At 36.9% G+C, this 17,791-nt stretch overlaps 2 protein-coding genes across 3 annotated transcripts; both read left to right on the forward strand.

Moving 5' to 3' along the window:
• Positions 1-2,737: 2,737 nt before the first annotated feature.
• LOC149010483 (epoxide hydrolase 3-like) lies at positions 2,738-4,763 on the forward strand. Its single transcript, XM_089162219.1, has 4 exons — positions 2,738-3,357; positions 3,463-3,627; positions 3,719-3,954; positions 4,073-4,763. The coding sequence occupies exons 1-4, from the start codon at positions 3,073-3,075 to the stop codon at positions 4,329-4,331; spliced, it is 945 nt and encodes a 314-aa protein (XP_089018345.1). The 5' UTR covers positions 2,738-3,072; the 3' UTR covers positions 4,332-4,763.
• Positions 4,764-10,837: 6,074 nt separating this feature from the next.
• Positions 10,838-16,961, forward strand: LOC149010484 (bifunctional 3-dehydroquinate dehydratase/shikimate dehydrogenase, chloroplastic-like). Of its 2 annotated transcripts, XM_089163137.1 has the most exons (11): positions 10,838-11,021; positions 11,174-11,369; positions 12,144-12,249; positions 13,321-13,536; positions 13,878-14,218; positions 14,370-14,433; positions 14,944-15,052; positions 15,577-15,723; positions 15,814-15,962; positions 16,050-16,212; positions 16,644-16,961. In XM_089163137.1, exons 1-11 carry the CDS (start codon positions 10,958-10,960, stop codon positions 16,685-16,687), a joined length of 1,599 nt encoding a protein of 532 aa, XP_089019263.1. In that variant the 5' UTR covers positions 10,838-10,957; the 3' UTR covers positions 16,688-16,961. The 2 variants fall into 2 exon arrangements, with proteins under 2 accessions (XP_089019263.1, XP_089019264.1); XM_089163138.1 differs by lacking the exon at positions 10,838-11,021 and having other exon boundaries at positions 11,030-11,369.
• Positions 16,962-17,791: the final 830 nt, after the last annotated feature.

Here is a 17,791-nt window from a genome sequence, read left to right on the forward strand (position 1 = left end):
CTTCATCCCTTTCCAAAAGAGATTCAAACTACTTATCTTATATTTATGAGACTTTAGTTTGCCAACTTAACCAATCTCTTGGACTGGTAATTGGTCAATTTGTTCTTAATTAGTTTGTAAACCTCATTCAGAGGTCAAATCAATCATTTAATTCTTGAGCATGGTAGGGGCAAATTCAGGGAACAAGTATCGCCCATTTCGCCCGCAGCGAACCGGGCGAAATATCGCCGAAAGCTCGTCTGAAGTGGACGCCTAGACAGTGGAGTTCGTTGATTTCAGGTTTTCAACCCATCTCTGCAACTCCCTCTCCTCATTCCTCTTCCCTTCTTGGTTTATAAAAATTCTCATAAACCTCTTGTTTTCTATTTTTTATTATTTCTTGGTAGACTTGTGGGTTGTGACTGTAAGATTATTTGTATCCAAGATCGTATAGATCGATTAAGAACTCTTTTGTATAACAAGGAAAAGATGATGATGAGTAATACCTTGTTTAGGATCCATTGGAGACAAAAGCGCAGCGGAATATCTTTATCTTTAGCCTCCCTCTTTGGTCGAACTTGAAGTTGATTCTATGATCAACTTGATGTTAGATCTTCTCCTCTAAACTCCTCCCTTTTCACTGGCTTGATGGTATATCATTTCTGATTAAACAGACGTGATTGCGATTAGGGTTAGAGGAGGGACCTAGCATCCTTTATATAGGCAAATCCGTTAGATCGTCCATCAAGATCTAACGGTCCCTATTAGCCCACACTAGCCAGTCCATATAAGAGTTCTAGTAACTTCATATTACCCTATCAGACCAATAAGAAACCAATTCAAACTGTAACACAATCAAGGAAGCCCAATCTTAAGTGGAATATTCAATTAATATTCTAACAATGATCTCTCTTTTTGAAATCGGAACGGAGAAAGAAATGGCTCGCCACAGTGGATCGATTGCAAGGTCATTGGGCACGAGCTTCCTCATTTCGGTCACCACAGCCACTACCACGCCTTCGTCCTCCACCACTCAGTTCTCCTCGCCTGCAATCTCGCCGGAGAGATCTCCAATCCAAATCAGATTCCGGGAATCTCGATCGCTGCAACTCTTTTGGCCGAAGTTCCGATTGTTCAAGTTTGTCTTTGTTGTGTTCTTTGACTTAGTAAGTCACTAGGTCGAGCTTTGTGGAGGACGGTGGTTCCCAAATACAGAGAAGAGCGGTGGAATATTGCCCGTATTTCGCTGAATCGTCGAAATATCGTCGATTTTCAGGCGATATTCCGGTGACATATTGTAAAGTCGACTTTGGTGTTGGGTTTAGGTTCGCCTACCACCAAGATGGGCGAAATCCAAACTATTGTTCCATGGGGGCAATACCATGCTCTGCAGTACAACTCCTATATATATTACCAAAAAAAAATCGCATATATTATTATAGAATCAACATCTAATCAGGCAAATGGTCACTCATGTGTGCAGATGATGTATATAAGCCGCAACATATCTAAAGGTAATAAATTTTAATCCTTTTGTTTTTTTTTTTTTTTTTTGGTTCAACACATTACTTTAACCGTTAGATAATTATATGATTAAGTTACATCTAAAACAGCCTTGTAGTTGTCACTCGGGGTTCCGGATCGGGAGTGCAAATACCGAACCGGAAGTCACCTTCGTTAGGGGTGTAAATGGATAACCGAAATCTACTTTCGCATTTGCATTTGCATCAATTTAGATTTATTCGAATCCGTCCAATTACTAATAAGATGCGGATATAGTATTACCCCTTTCTTAACCGATTCTTATCCGATAAAATTATCCAATTAAGTTACTTATTTAAAATTTTTTTCTTATTTTTATAAATCTTTTACTCATGATATGTGACTATTTTTCTAGATTTTCTACTAAAATAGTTACCAAAGTTGTTAAATTCTTAAATTTAAACCTAGCCCTCACAAATAAAATGATAAAAATGTAAACAGGTAGTCGAAAACTTGTATTTAATATGTATTCATACCCATTTAAAAGAATCTACTTAAGAAAATAACTATTTAATTATCATTATCATCTAAATCCGACTGAATTCATTCAAAAAACCAGTATGATATTATCCAAATCCGTCTGAATATAATAGGATGTAGATATGGTATTTATCCTATATGATCCGAATATGGTCCATTTGCACCCTAACCTTCGGCTTTTCCCCCTTCCCACCTCCCTTGGACGACTTATGGGCCCCAATAGGTTCAAGATATATTTATAAAAAAATTTAAAAAAATTAAACCAAGGAGGGAGATCAATCGGGCTATAACAAGCGAGTTGGATTTTCATTTCAAAAAATATCTCCCAACGAGTGTCCTCCGACGAGAGATGAGAGTTTGCCACGTCAATGTGCATCGTCAAGCATGATCAAATCAGACCTAAGGTTCTTGAAATCCCAACCTATTTAGAGTACAATAAGTCAATAGCCCTCATACAGACCAATTCAAATCTTATGAAACTGGTTTGTTTTGGGTCTTGCTTGGGTCTTGCGTACTAAATGTGTAGGACCATAAAGCCACACACTATGGGCCGTCCGATGAAAATTTCAGTCGAAATGTCGATCTTGACCGTTGAAATTCAACAGCCGATATTCAATTTCGAGAAATTTCTGATCTAACGATCTGCAAAATAAAGAATAGATGACTATCAGTGGAGATATGATAATAGAGAATAGATTGCAAGATTCTTTTTTCTAGAACGTTTCTTATTTCTCTTTCTTAGCAATCAAATGTAGCCAAGCAGTAAAGACCAATACCTAAAAACAAATTCTTTCTCCAGGATCCAATGTTCACTTTCTTCTAGCGTGTACGTTAATCCATTATGAATTATTGCCTGCACATCCAATACTGATAACAAATCAATACAATGGAAAAGAAAACAGAAACACAAAGACAGATTTTTGTAGGAATATGAACTCGCTATAGCCTACTATTTTATTCTCCTTTTAATGGAAATCACAGAGGCCAGATCATTTGCCTTTATTTAAATCGGAGCCTCTTCTCCCTTCTCTTTCACCTCTTCTCTCTCTGTTTTCTCTTCAGTTTTATCAGATGGATCAGATTCAGCAAAAGAGCGTAGACTCAGGAGGACTAAAGCTTCACGTCGCTGAGATCGGAACAGGTCCTTCTGTAGTGGTGTTCGTGCATGGATTTCCAGAAATATGGTATTCATGGCGGCACCAGATGATCGCAGTAGCAAAAGCTGGATTCCGTGCCCTAGCACCTGATCTGAGAGGTTATGGATTGTCCGAACATCCAACTGAACTGGAAAAAGCATCCTTCACTGACTTCGTCACTGACCTACTGGCGATTCTTGATTTCTTTGAAATTCCCAAGGTCCATTCCTTTGATCTGCAGTTTGTAGCTTAATTTTTGTCTTGATTACCATTATTTATTCAGTCATTTCTGTTTTTCTGTTCTATGCATTTCATGGTCAACCAGGCTTTCTTTGTTGGGAAAGACTTTGGAGCTTGGCCAGTCTATTTGTTTGCTCTGCTCCATCCACAAAGGGTTTCAGGAATCGTATCATTGGGCGTGCCCTTTTTCCTGCCTAAACCCGGTGGATTTGGTAGTCTACCAGAGGGTTTCTACATTAACAGATGGAAGGTATTGCAGTAATCTATCTTCACCAAGTTTGTTAATTTCAACCCTAGTTTTCTTCTAAATTTTGTGTTTTTATTTTTCGTATTGATTCTAGAAACCTGGAAGAGCTGAGGCAGATTTTGGCCGTTTTGACATTAAAACAGTAATTCGGAACATATATATTCTCTTCTCCAGAAACGAAATTCCAATTGCAGAGACAGGTCAAGAAATCATGGACATGGTGGATTCATCTACTCCTCTACCTGCTTGGTTCACAGAAGATGATCTCCAGGCCTATGCAACATTGTATGAAAAATCAGGGCTCGTTGCTCCATTACAAGTTCCATACAGGTGACCCCCCCCCCCCCCCTAAAATCCCTGATAGCCTTAATTTTGAATCCAGAATGAGCAGAAATCAATCTCTAGTACTTGTGGTAAAATATATTAATGGTGTTTATCATATATGTAGGTCACTTCATAAAGGGGCTCCAACTATAACTAACCCAAAAATCGAAGTTCCAGTGCTGCTCATCATGGGAGGGAAGGATTACTTTCTCAAATTCCCAGGGATTAATGACTACATATCAAGTGGAAAGGTTAATGAATATGTCCCTGATTTGGAGATCACCTTCTTGGCTGAAGGAACCCATTTCGTTCAGGAACAATTCCCAGATCAGGTGAATCAGTTGATCACCACATTTCTCACCAGTCATCACACTGGCTCCTAGAATATTACAATAAATTACATTAGAGGGTTGTTATAGACTGCATTAATTTATGTGGAACTTGATATAGTAGTACTCTCGTAGTGATGGAATGAGAAGAATAGTTGATGTCAGATTGATAGTTCTAACTTCTAACTATTTTGAGTGTTTGGTGTGGCGAGTGTAAACGTTGTTAAATCTCTGTCATGGCATAACCGGTTTTGTTTTGTTCGATGTCTCTGATTTGTTTGCAGTATATACATATATAGTGTTCCCCTTTGCAACGAGCTTCTAAGCAACGCCAAGTAGAATGCAAGTTTGACTGATAAGTTGAGTGACTCAAAGAGTGGCATTAATTTGAGATTTTCTCTTTTTATTTTCGTGTAGAACAGATCAGATATGTGACTGGCTCTTCAAATGGTCATGCAAATGTTCCAAATTGTCAATCTTTGATAACTTCCTCTAATTTTTTTTTAATTTATAATAATGCTTTTATGGGTGTTACCAAGGTGCTAAATTTCGGTAAATTTCGTCAATTTGCACTTGGTCGAACCAGGCAAACTCAGAGAGAAACTTTGCCGATAAAAATTGTTGATTTTACTGGATTTTTATTTGCGGCAGCCGCTGCTGATGGTGGAGGTCTTGCCACGGCTATAAAAGAAAATGCAACGGTGTGGGATTAAAAATCAAGGGTTTAATTGTAAATGTAATTTTTAGTTTTACATGAAAGTCCGTAAATTTAGTCGGTGCGGAACATTTCGCGCGAAGCATTTCGTAGGGGTTAATAGCCTTCAACTGCGGTATGTGTCTAGAAGCTGAAGCAAGTGAAATGGAAACTGTCGAACCCACGCTAATCTGCAACATGAAAAGAAAGAAAGAAAAAACCCTATCAATTGGCCAATGATTTCAAAACAGCACCAAAGGACGAAAGGGTTTTGAGAAGGGTTCTTATCATAGCAGTGAATGGGCCGCCATTGGTGCAAATTTGAGCGTGTAATTCAAGGCATGCTCTACTGATGTTTGATTAATAATCTGGGTTTCTATTTTCTTGAATCGGTTTATCTGCTAGCTCTTGTTTTTCCACACTTCCGAAGCGGTTTCAAATGGGGAAAACTGAAAAAGCATGCGAGAAAGAAAGAACAAATTGAGATTGGTTTGTTGTTCGCTTCTTTTGAAGAATCCTAGTCTTTTCTTTTGGCTTTTGCCCTTCTTTTGCTAACACAATCTTTTGGGGTTTTCCTGATTGCTTTGTATCTGGTTCGAGAACGAGCGGAGGAAACAATAAAATCCAGTGTTATCCTCTGTTTATAAAAGTCCTTTGGTTCGTTTTCGCTGATTCTCTCGTTGTCTAGCCTTTCTACTTAGAATATCCTCTGTTTTGTCTGATTGTTTATCAAATAAATTTTGGGAAATGCTATGTACTTATAGTGTTTTCAGAATTTATAAACGTGTTTGAAGTTTTCAAGCTGTGGTCGTCCCGAAAATGTTAGATTTTTACCGGAGTCGGACAGTGAGATCGGTTTTGAAACTCTTCTAGCCAGAGCTTGATGGCTAGCGAAAATAGCAGTAGTTTTTATCGCCTTTCATTGGATGCTCTTGAAATCCCAGCGAGGAAGTCATCTCGGTCTCCAGAGAATCTCAACTTGAAGCCTCTCAGGTCGTCTGATTCTGCCTGGGAAGCTATACGTTTTGCTTCCTTTGGCCGAAAAGAAGGGTTAAACAACAAAGATTTCAAGCTTGTTCGTACTATTGGGAGTGGCAACCTTGGGAAGGGAGCGGTTTTTACGCCATGAAAGTGGTGGATAAAGAAACCTTGGAAGGTCGTTGTTTTTAGGGCTCTGTTGCAAGATGATTTCAGTCGCCAGAGACGAGAGAAAAGACGTTGGAGTTGGGTAGAATGAGGGCTTCATTTTGTAAATTTACAAACTTTCAAAACCCTTTAATGTAAAAATAAAAAATCACATTTATAATTATACCCAGACTTTTAATTCCACACCGTTGGATTTTCTTTTGTAGACGTGGCCAGATCTCCACCATAGGCAGCCACCAAATTTATTTCGACGAATTTCAGCAATATTGCGTTCCATGGGTGTTACACCTAATTTGGGTGAACCCATGAATCAGGGTAAACCTTTTGGTACTATTGATTTTATTATTGGACCCATCAGGGAAAGACAAGGATGAACAGCTAGATTCATCCCAGAAAGCCACATTTCGAAGAAGACTAGTTCTACCCAAAGTGCCACATAAAACATTGGCACTTAGCGGAATAAAAGTAGGAAAAACGCCGGTGGAGATGTCACTTCTTTGAAAAGAGTTGGACGTGACAGTGCATCATTTAATGCGCAATTCTCAAATCTCGAGAACTTAATATCAATTGCCAAAAACATTAATTTGCATTAATTGCATGTCGAATCAACGGATATTTTGGATAATATCTTGTGCCAGCTATGATACATTCATGGCCTATTGAAAAAGATTTAGAATTCAGACTTATCTAGCAAGCCAAGTGCTACACTCAGTCTGGACTCTTCATAGAGTATATTTTCATAGAGTATATGCTAATCTGAGAGAGCAGGGGATTCTTCTCCACAAAAGCATAATGACTTCTCAGTATAAAGGTAACAAATGGAAGATAAAAGGCAGGTCAGGTGAGAAAAACAATAGCATTTACTCTCATGCAATTACTCTAAGGCATTGAATATCCTTTGAGTTCTAAACCCCTCACTATGAGGTCTTTTGTGATCCTAAATTTGACTTAACCGTTCGAGGTGGCTTCCCGTCTTTAGAGACGGCTCACTCTCACAGTTCATTCTTGTGCAACCAACAGATTTAAAACTAGCTCAATTCATCTTTTAACCAACTCAAAAGATATTTGTATTTCTTGAATCGAAATATAACATGAAAAGAACAATCAAATAGGAAAAAAGGTAGTATTCCTTTTCATGGGCATCATTCCTAACAACGCGGATGATAGTATGATACTTTCACGAAAGATGTAAGATGATAGTGACTTTTGACCCAAAAAGAGATAATAGTGACTTAATGAGACATTTGGACAGATGATAGGAACCCAACCAACAAATCTATACAAGAATTGAATTTCTTAACATGACATGAAAAGTTGTAGCTTTACAAAGGCAAGTTTGGTTCCTTTGCCGAGGATTGGAGGAATTTGTGTTAATGAGTTCTTAGCTCCATGACCATGACTGCTATTTCTCAAGGTAGGTACCCCCATCATATCAATTTTATGGAGCTATCTCCCATCTCCCTCCAAACACGATAAAAGTTCTTCAGCTTCATTATTTTTTTTTTAGTACAAAGGGCATTTATTAAGCCGAGGGATGGAGATATTAATATGCCTCAGTGAGAGTCGAACCCATGACTTTTTCACTAAGACGTGTTGGTTTCAACCACTAGAAAAGCTCTGCGTTGGCCCAGCTCCACTATTTTGATTATAAGATTATGGTAAGCCATGGGAAAGTGATAATGAGAATGATAAAACTCTTTTTTGGGAGGTAGAATGGGAAATACAAAAGAGAATATCATTCTAATTAAAATATTTTTTGTGGAAATTCATTGTATTTAAAAGACTCTTTTTTTATTTTTTTTATTTTTTGCTGACTTACCTAATTAATACGCTAATTTTTTTTTAAATAACTGAGCAATTAATACAACTGCCAATGCAGGGTTGGTAAAGTGGTAGAGATTCATTCTTCTCAGTGGAGAAGTCGTGGGTTTGACCCTTGCAAACAGCATCTCCCCCCTAATAATGTAATCACAAGTGCGTGCAAGATGCCCCGGATGAACCTCAGCAAAAAAAAAACACTTACCTTAATAATATTATTCTAATTAAAATCTTGAGAGTACTAACAAAAAAAGAAATATAATCAAATATTGAGAGTATGAATTTTGGTTTTTAAATTTAATTTTTCTTATAATGGTAACTTTTTATCTTAGAGGTAGTAAGACTAAAGAAATACGAGCAGGGCTCCCCTAAGGCTGAGGGCTATGTTCTCACCCGATTTTTTTTAAAATTTATTTTAATAGCTCATTTTGGGCCTTTTATTTTTAGAGGTTCTACGAGAGGGTTGGGTGGGGCCGGCCTTGAACCCTAACGGTAAGCAAGAGCCTAAAATTGAAATCCAAGCCCAACCCTATCAAGGTTTGAAAATCTACAATCCTAACCCGGCCTTAACAGAGTCCAACCCAACCTGGCCCACTGTTATTAACTCTGATAAGATTGGGTTGGTCCTGATTAACCCAAACCTTGATACAAATATTTAGTGAGAAACAAATAGATAATATTATTGCCACCAAATAAAAATCGAACACTTGACCTCTTTATTGCAAGCTGTGTATTTTTTTCCAACTAAACAACGCTACCTTGATATACCATTATGGTATTAAATAACATTTAAATATAACTTTAATTAAACATAACTAACATAGGTTGGCTTAGGCTGGCCCAAGGGCTAAACCCGAACCTGATCCAACCCTATCAAAGCTCATTATTTTGTGACCCAAGCCCATCTTTCAAGTTGAAAAAATCGAATTGAAACCGGACCAGGCTTAAGACGTGTTTGGGTTGGACTAAGTCAACAAGGTTTTATTGACACCCCGTCTATTTTATGTGTTAGATTTTTTTACGCATAGGTCCTCTTAGCAAAACATAAACTAATTTTGTGTCCCCTTATCAACTATGTCTAAGTCCTAAAGCATCTAATTGCATTTGAGAGGTGTTAGTTTTGTTCTTAAGCATCTAATGTAGAGTTGTTCTAATGGTGAAACCAACACCTATTAGTGAAGAGGTCGTGGGTTCGCTCTTGCTAAGGCATATTAATATCCCAATCCTCATATTAAGCCATTTTGTACCAAAAGAAAAGAAAAAAAAAAAAAAAAAAAAAAAAAAAAACTAAAATACCTCTTCTATCTATACCCTCACACTCATCTACTGTGCTAGGATATTATTGATAAGAAAGAAAAGATAATACTAAAAATAAAAACCTCTACTACAATCTACACCTAACAAATGAAACAGTAAACAATCTACACCTAACAAATGAAACAGTAAAAGTCTGAACGAGATAGACTCAAATGATTCTTTGAGGTGTAGAATGTCTGCAACCATTGGGTATACTTTCCAATGTGCCTTTGTGAGGGAATTTTGTAGGATATTGATGATTGCCCAACCAAAAAAAATTTTAAAAACAATACTATCACCACTACGGCACTACCTAACATTTTCCTTGTCAGAAGTCACTCTGCAACCATGGATTCAACCCTAAATAAATAGATTTCTACGAAGCAATTAATAAAAACATTAAAAAAAATCATGTAAAATTCTCGTTCTAATTTATCTTCGGGTTGCACTTGCAATTGAAAGTTTGAACTTGGAGAACACAAGAAAGTAAGAAGGAATTGCATGAATTTGTTACCCAAGCTAGATTACATATTATGAAAAACTTTACTCTAACTTATAAATTACTTGATGCAGCTCAGAAAACAAATGTGAATATAAAAGAGTTTTACGGATGATATGGGTAGAGTTGGTATTTTAGGCTCTTTTTGGTATCAATTCTCATTGTCAATTATGAGAAATTTTCATTATTTTAAATTGTTTGGCATCTATTCTGAATTTTATTTTTATTTAAAATAATAGAAAAACTTCCAAAATTCATAATGAACTTTTTGTCCATTATGGATTATGATGAGAATTTCATTATCTTCATTTGTGTAAGTTTACTTAAAGTTCTCTAAGTAAGATGAGGGTAAAATAGTCAATACACATTCTTTTATAACAACCATACTTTTTTCTTCTTTTCTCACTTGTTTACTATCATTTTTAACAATTTTTTATCTTGACGCCAAACTTATTTTCTATTTCATAATTTATTTTCGATAAAATTCACCAAACCATTTTTCATTCTTGACCAATAATGAATTCTTGTACTTATTTATTTTAAATAGGCACAATAGAGAATGAGAATTGATGCCAAAAAGAGCCTTAATCATTTTATGAATGTATTAATTATTTTGTGACCTAGACATAATTTATTATACTAACGCAACTTAATTTCAGTATTGTCAATACAGGGTTGTCTAATGGAGAGGTTGTGGGTTCGACCTTGCAGACAGCATCTCCCCTTTGAAGGTGTAATCAAGCTGCGCGCAAGCTGGTTCAAATGAAACTCAGCTTAAAAAAATAAAAAATAAAAAAACATAATTTCAGTATTAATTAGTCTGCCGGAAGTCTTGGATTCCAACGCCAATCTTTAGCCGGGTTCGGAAAAAATCTTGTCATTGTTTGCAAGGAATTTCATTTTCTATAATTTTTTGGAAAAATGAATTCCATTTGACAATAGGATATCGTGGCAATCCTATCGTGGCGTTCTATTTTTATTTAGGGCCATCTCCTCACAGCCAAACGCAGCCTTCTATTTTTGTCGTTTCACAGAATTTGGATCTGGACTCCACGTCACATCTGCTGTACTCAAATGGGAAAATTACTTGACACCGGCCAAACGCCCCCTGTGGAATGAGTGTGGCCACCTGAGGAAGCTCGCTTTCGATATTAGATGATCTTTTACGTCTCTGGATCAACTTGACGCAACGAGACAAAATCCAGACAGTGAACTGCAACTACATGCATGGAATCAACCACTTCGTTTCTCGCTAGGCCACCTACTACAGTTTCTCATGCTTTTTGTTCTGGTATAGATAGAACGAACGATCGTTTCCTTTTATTTATTTTTCATTATAACTGCTGCACTCCTGCAGGCTCATTGAGTGACTCTGTCTCTTCATATTTTGATTTGGTTTTCGATATTTCGTTCTTCAATTTCAAATGGGTAGTTGTGGAACAGGGGAAAATTCGATTTTGGTTTGTGTGCCTTTAATGGGTACATCCATGGAGGAAATGATGTTTCTGATGAGTGAGGCGAAATCGCAAGGTGCCGACCTGGTCGAGATCAGATTGGACTACATTCAAAACTTCACTCCTCTCCAAGACCTTGAAATACTCCTTAGAGACAAGCCATTGCCGGTCATCATTGTCTATAGGTACATGACTTTTCGAACTCATCTGTGTTCTCTGTTCTGTTTCCCTGAAATTTCTTATTACTTCCTGGTGTTCTGATGCGCTTATGCAATGTACCCTTCCTTTAGTTCTAAGATTTCCAAGAATTGTCACTCTCCTGATATCAACGTCTGGTATTGAATCTAGCTTAGCAATCACAAGAAGATTAGTACTGTACCATTGAATCCCTACTGGTTGCTCTATATTCTGCTTAGTTGCAAAATATCAAGCAATCTGTTTACAGAAGTAATTTAGTAAAATGGTTTGCCATATTTGCAGAGGGAAACGAGGAAGAGGGAAGAGTAATCAATCAGTCTGTAGCTTTAAGTGAAACTGAAGGTCGAGTGATAATGTAGGAATTTGTTTTCAAAAGCAGATTTTCCAGCCTTGATTCAACCTCTACTGTAATCTATATTTCACTTTTTCATAAAATTGTATCCTTTCAGAAGTAAACTTTTATGATTATCATTGTTCATGAGGTAAGCTGGTTGTCTTGGTATATCGTTTTAACACCTATGAGAAGAGAAATTATTGATAACTACATGCTAGTGGTACAACAGTGCTCTAATTTTTTGGAGAACATTCAAAAGTAACCCCAAGTAGATTCAGCCTTTGTATGGGGAACTGGCAAATGGTATCTTTCTGTGATGCATTTTTCATTGAAATGGGTGACTTGGTGCTTCTTTTCCTCCATGTTACTTACAAAGTTCAGGTTAATTCTCTGTTTTTTCAAATCTAATCTTTCCATATTGTTCCAGACCAAAATGGGAAGGTGGTCAGTATGAGGGTGATGAACAAGAGAGACTGGACACACTGAAGTTAGCTGTGGACTTGGGAGCCGATTATATTGATGTGGAGCTCAAGGTATCAACATTAGTTATTCTTGAGTGTATCATCACATACGTATCTGATTAATGTGCAATGGTAGATGTGTTTTCTAGTTTATTCTTAGGGAAGTGCAGATGTGCTGGTCATAGTCTCGTAGAGCTATTTCAGTAGATACTCCTTCTGACATGAGCTCTACAGGTAGAACCAGATTACAGGAGTTAAGAATACCATGGGTCACTAGGGGAAATGACTTGGGATGAGCCAAAGAAGTCAGTAAAATTATGAATGGCTTTGGGTTGACAACAAAATTTACTGATGCAACTGAATGACAAAACAGGACACCGTGGTATTATCTCCATTTAGATGGATGATGCTCTGTTGAGTTGAGTTTAAGTCATACTTCAGTAGCTTTACCTTATAAAAGTTTTGGAAACACTATCATTTTATTCAGAGCTCACGTGGTCTTACATATTAATCTCATTTCAAAAGATAGGAAGAGTCTAATGTTGTAATTAGCAGGATGGTATGTCTCAGAAGCATGTTCGTTTCTTGTTTTGATGAATTCCACATTTTTCTTGGCTTTTCAACTTCTCCTTTCTTAGCTGTTCAAGAATTTAGCATATCATAGTAATGTTTGATTGTTTAGCCGATCCTATGCACCTGGGATTTCTATATTTGTCAACACAATTGCAATTTTTGGCAGCATTTGCTGTGTTGGATGCACACGTAAGTTGGAAACCCTACTTCTACTTAAGAATGCTTCTATAGACAATTGCAGAGTATGTCAAGAACTTCTGTTGTTTTCATTTTAGAAATTTCTGACTAGTGCAGCTAAATAAATGAGTTGTGGCAGGACGTAAAACAGTGATATTGGACTTATTACATTTTCAATCTTCAAAATATACATATTTTCTGAATTCTTGTGCCACTTGTCTCCAGATCATTCAGTGATACTGTAATAAAATTGGAGTCCATTATCTATCTAGACCCTGGAGTTTGTTACAAGGGAGAATAAGTTCAATATCAATTTATAGAAATTATGCTCTTTGGCTTAAACGTGCAGTTAGGTCCTCAATCTTCTTTGACACATGTTGCATCACATTTCAGGTTGCATCTGATGTGATGGTGTATTCAAAATTAAACAAGCATTCTATTGGTAAAATAATTGTATCATATCATGTGGGTGACCACACTCCAAAAGAAGACCTCAGCAATCTTGTTTCAAAGATGCACTCGACTGGAGCAGATGTCATCAAAGTTGTCACACATGCAAGTAATATTACGGAACTAGCAATGATTTTTCATTTGCTTTCCCATTCCAAGGTATCAATTTCATAGGTTTTTCTACATTGTTATGCTGTTAAATGATAAACTTACTGTATAATAAAATAAAGAATAGGATTTTTTTTTCTCTCTTTCTTTGCTTATTAATACCAATGAAAGCATGTTAAGATTAGCAATTTCATTTCATAAAATAGAAGGTGCACTGCTAGTAACAGAAGCCAGGAGAAAGAACCATCTGATAATTATTGTCTTCCCGTTCATACAATAACTGCAAAATGAATGCTCTGAATGGAAAAAGAAAAAGGAAAATCAAAGATGAAGATAATCTATTTTCTAGGTTATTACCTGATGGTTAACATTTCCTTTCTATTTCTACACAGGTTCCATTGATTGCATATTCTACCGGTGATCGAGGCCTTATTAGTCATCTACTTAGTCCTAAGTTCGGGGGCTTTTTAGTGTATGGATCCATGCGAAACAATTCAATAGCTGGACTACCCACTTTGGACAACCTCAGACAAGCTTATAAACTTGAGTATGTAAATGCAAATACAAAGGTGTTTGGGCTTATCTCAAAACCAGTAGGGCACAGCAAAGGCCCACTTCTACATAATCCTGCCTTCAGACATGCAGGATACAATGGGATATATGTCCCAATGCTTGTTGATGACCTGAAGGAATTCTTTAGGGCCTATTCATCTCCTGATTTTGCAGGTTTTAGGTATGTCAAATCGTTCTTAGTGTTCATTGGCAGTTTTTCATGATTTGGTGTATGAAAAAGAGTTGACTGTTATCTTTCTCTATTACCCAATCTATGTCTAAGTGAATTTTTCTGAAGTATGTTTTCTCTGCCTTGTTTGTATGAACTGTAGTGTAGGAATTCCATACAAGGAAGCTATTACTGAGTGCTGTGATGAAGTCCATCCTCTTGCTGAGGTGATATTTATTTATTCATGTTGATGGATTTCAAAATTGAACTGAAGTTTTCAGTCTTGTGTATATTTTGTTAAGTTTGTTTACATCATGTTCTTGTCACTGTATAAGCAGCCTTCTAGTGTCAATCTGGATTTGTTCTTGAAAATTTGGTTTATCTTGAAATCTGGAAAAGTTCAGCCAGAGCTCATGTGAATTTTCCAACGACAGAAGCATGGAGAAGTTCTTTGAATTTCTAATAGGTTCAGATTGTCCAGGCAATAAAAAGTTCTAAGATATTTTTAATTTGAATTGGTTGTTGCAGGGCAGCCCTTAAGTGCTGTTACAAACTTACAACATTGTATAGTTTGCCACCACAGACTGATGCAATCTCTTGTTGATTGTCAGTGACGTTCGTGATTTGAACTTATTTTCTGATAGACCAGTGATCATGTTCATTGCATGCACTGGTACATGGAAGTGATGGAAGTATAAAAATATATATTAGCTTCTGACTTAGGTATTCTGTTTCAGTCTATAGGGGCTGTAAATACTATTATAAGGAATCCTAATTCTGGGAAGCTGATTGGTTACAATACAGACTGTGAGGCTGCAATAACAGCAATTGAGGATGCTTTAGAAGGTACTAAAGACCAAAGTCTTTATCCAAATTGTCATTCTTATTTATCTTTTAAATCCTTTGGACACTTTCTGTAACAATACAGCACCTCCAATGTTTCCTTGAGTTGCTTATGCGGCATAAGCTGCAAAATGCATAACCAAATAACTTGTTGGAATGAAAGTGATCATTCATCTCATCAAAATCATGAATTTGGCTCATAATTCTTGTAATTCTACTTTTTACTTGGATTGATTATCTCATTTACCCTAGAATGCCTGCACTTGTAACTAACAGCTTAATTTTAAAGGCATCTTAATTTAATATTGATTTGGATTGAAAGATTGCAGACCAATCACATCCATATAAATTTAATAATTTATGCAGACATCCCAGTTTGCCAGGGAATATGTCGCCTGCATTAATGGACTCCATGTATTGTAAGATATCCCCATGCTTCAATCTAGGTTCAGGGGGATAGTGAGGGGATAGTGAGCCCCTGAAGAGTGTAATATTTCATACTAACAAGTTTGTTATCTAACTCACAGAAAGAACAGTCAAGAATGGTGCATCTTTCACTTCTCCCCTTTCTGGGAAACAGTTTGTCCTTGTTGGTGCAGGCGGTGCAGGAAGAGCACTGGCATTTGGTGCAAAAAGTAGAGGAGCACAGATTATTATCTTCGACATTGATAGTGGTATATAAAGAGGAATTTCTCTTCTTAGAATGAAATGGAAGCAGGTTAATTGTGGTGACTTATCTACCTTTGATTTTACTGTTTGAGAAGAGAGAGCAAGGTCTCTTGCCCGCTCAGTTTCAGGAGAAGCTCGGCCTTTTGAGGATTTAGTTAAATTTCGTCCAGAGAAAGGAGGAATCCTTGCAAATGCCACACCTTTAGGAATGCACCCAAATACAGATCGGATTCCTGTGGCTGAGGTAATTTTCAACTTTATGATGCCTCTTAAAAAGTCCATGACATTCTTCTGGTCTGAATTCTAATGTTGTCCACGATTACTATGTTAGGATACTCTTGGGGTTTACCGGCTTGTCTTCGATTCAGTTTACAACCCTCGTAAAACCCGATTGTTGAAAGAAGCAGAAGCTGCTGGAGCTGTAGTTGTGAGTGGTGTTGAGATGTTCCTCCGCCAGGCTGTAAGCCAGTTCAATCTCTTCACCAATGGAGAAGGTACTTTTAGTTTGGCATTGTCATTCTTTTTCCTTTCTGTGCATTTTATATCCTGCTTTAAGCTGATCTAGGAAAACTAGTACATGGTCACCCATCTGGAAATTCCAAATCTCCAGTTTCTGGGATTTGCCAGTGAGCTTCAAACTCAAAGGAGACGCTACCCGAATCCCCCCCCCTCCCTGCCGCGGATGTTAAATCTTGGCTCTGCCGCCCGTCCAAACTATCAACTATAGCATAAAAGAAAAGCTCATTCATTCCATATGATAGCTATATGTTTAGTTGAGGTTGATGACCATGTTCTGTTTTACATGGACAAAAATCTTGATCCAGGCAGATCGAATGTCACATGCAGCTGACTACAACAATTTTATTCTGTCTCCAAACTTATGTGATACACATTTAAGTTGTTGTTGTTTCATATATGTTTGCAGCACCAGAAGAGTTCATGCGAGAGACTATTTTGGAAAAATTCTGACTTCTGGTGCCAACGCAATTTAGTCTGATTTTCTGTTTTTGGTGGAACAGATATAAACTCATGAAAATAAAATTTCTGCATGTATCATGTAGCTTGCTTGTCATTTCTCTTCTTCTTTTTTTTTCTTCTTGTGTGTGTGTGTGTGTCTGGATTCTCAATGTACACAGTTGTGTATTCTAGTGGATTTCCATTATGTTTGAGAACCTCTATAATCACATACAGCAGACAGCAATAAAGAGATCATGTTTGGATTCCTATCCCTCTCTGCTTACTGATGAGATTCATTTTTACTATGAATTGAAAATGTTCTCCTATGTTTCAAGGTTCTCATTGTAATAGGTACGATGATCCAAAATGATTAATTAGTAAATGGAAACCTCGAGTGCCTCAGGTGAACTCTCTGCACTCTGCTCTTTCTGCAGGAATTCTCTCACCCAGAGCCTTCAGTGTGGTAGAATGGGAGTTAGGTAACAGATATGGAAATTTCAAATCTCCAACAAGTAATAAAATAAATTCAAATACCAACCACTGGATGGGTTCTCCACGTAATGACAACTTCCATTCTCCTGCATCAAACTAATAGGTGAGGAGAAAAAGAAAGAAACAAAAAGAGTGAGAGGGATATGATTTTTCTACCTTATATTCCACCAACCGGAGGACCACATGGTGAGGAAAGAAGCCAAGAAAGAATCTGTGTGGGAGATATATTATTTTTTTCTTATTAAAAAAGAAAGTTCATGGAATGCATAAATGACCTAACAAAGAGCATCTAATATAAATTTTTATTTACCTAAAAAGATAAAAATAAACTAAGTTACTTCAGCTACGTTGCTCGTTCTATCAGTGGAGATGTCCATTGTTGAGAATGGATGCACAACTACAAAGAAGAACACAAGTGAATCACATTCACAACCTTAATAAATTTTACATAGTTCAACAAAATTGCCTGTGTTCACATGATGGAAGACGATTTCTTTATTTCATAAAAAACCTAAAATGTTGTCATTTTCTTGCCCTCCGTCACCATACTTGTTATCCCACAAGACTATTTGTAGAGAAATCTTGAATCCCATACAATTACAATTCTATCTGTTTACGAGTAAC

The sequence above is a fragment of the Hakea prostrata genome, chromosome 7 (genome assembly GCF_041222555.1).
Source record: "Hakea prostrata isolate BN-2017 chromosome 7, UWA_Hpros_2, whole genome shotgun sequence".
NCBI lineage: Eukaryota > Viridiplantae > Streptophyta > Magnoliopsida > Proteales > Proteaceae > Hakea > Hakea prostrata.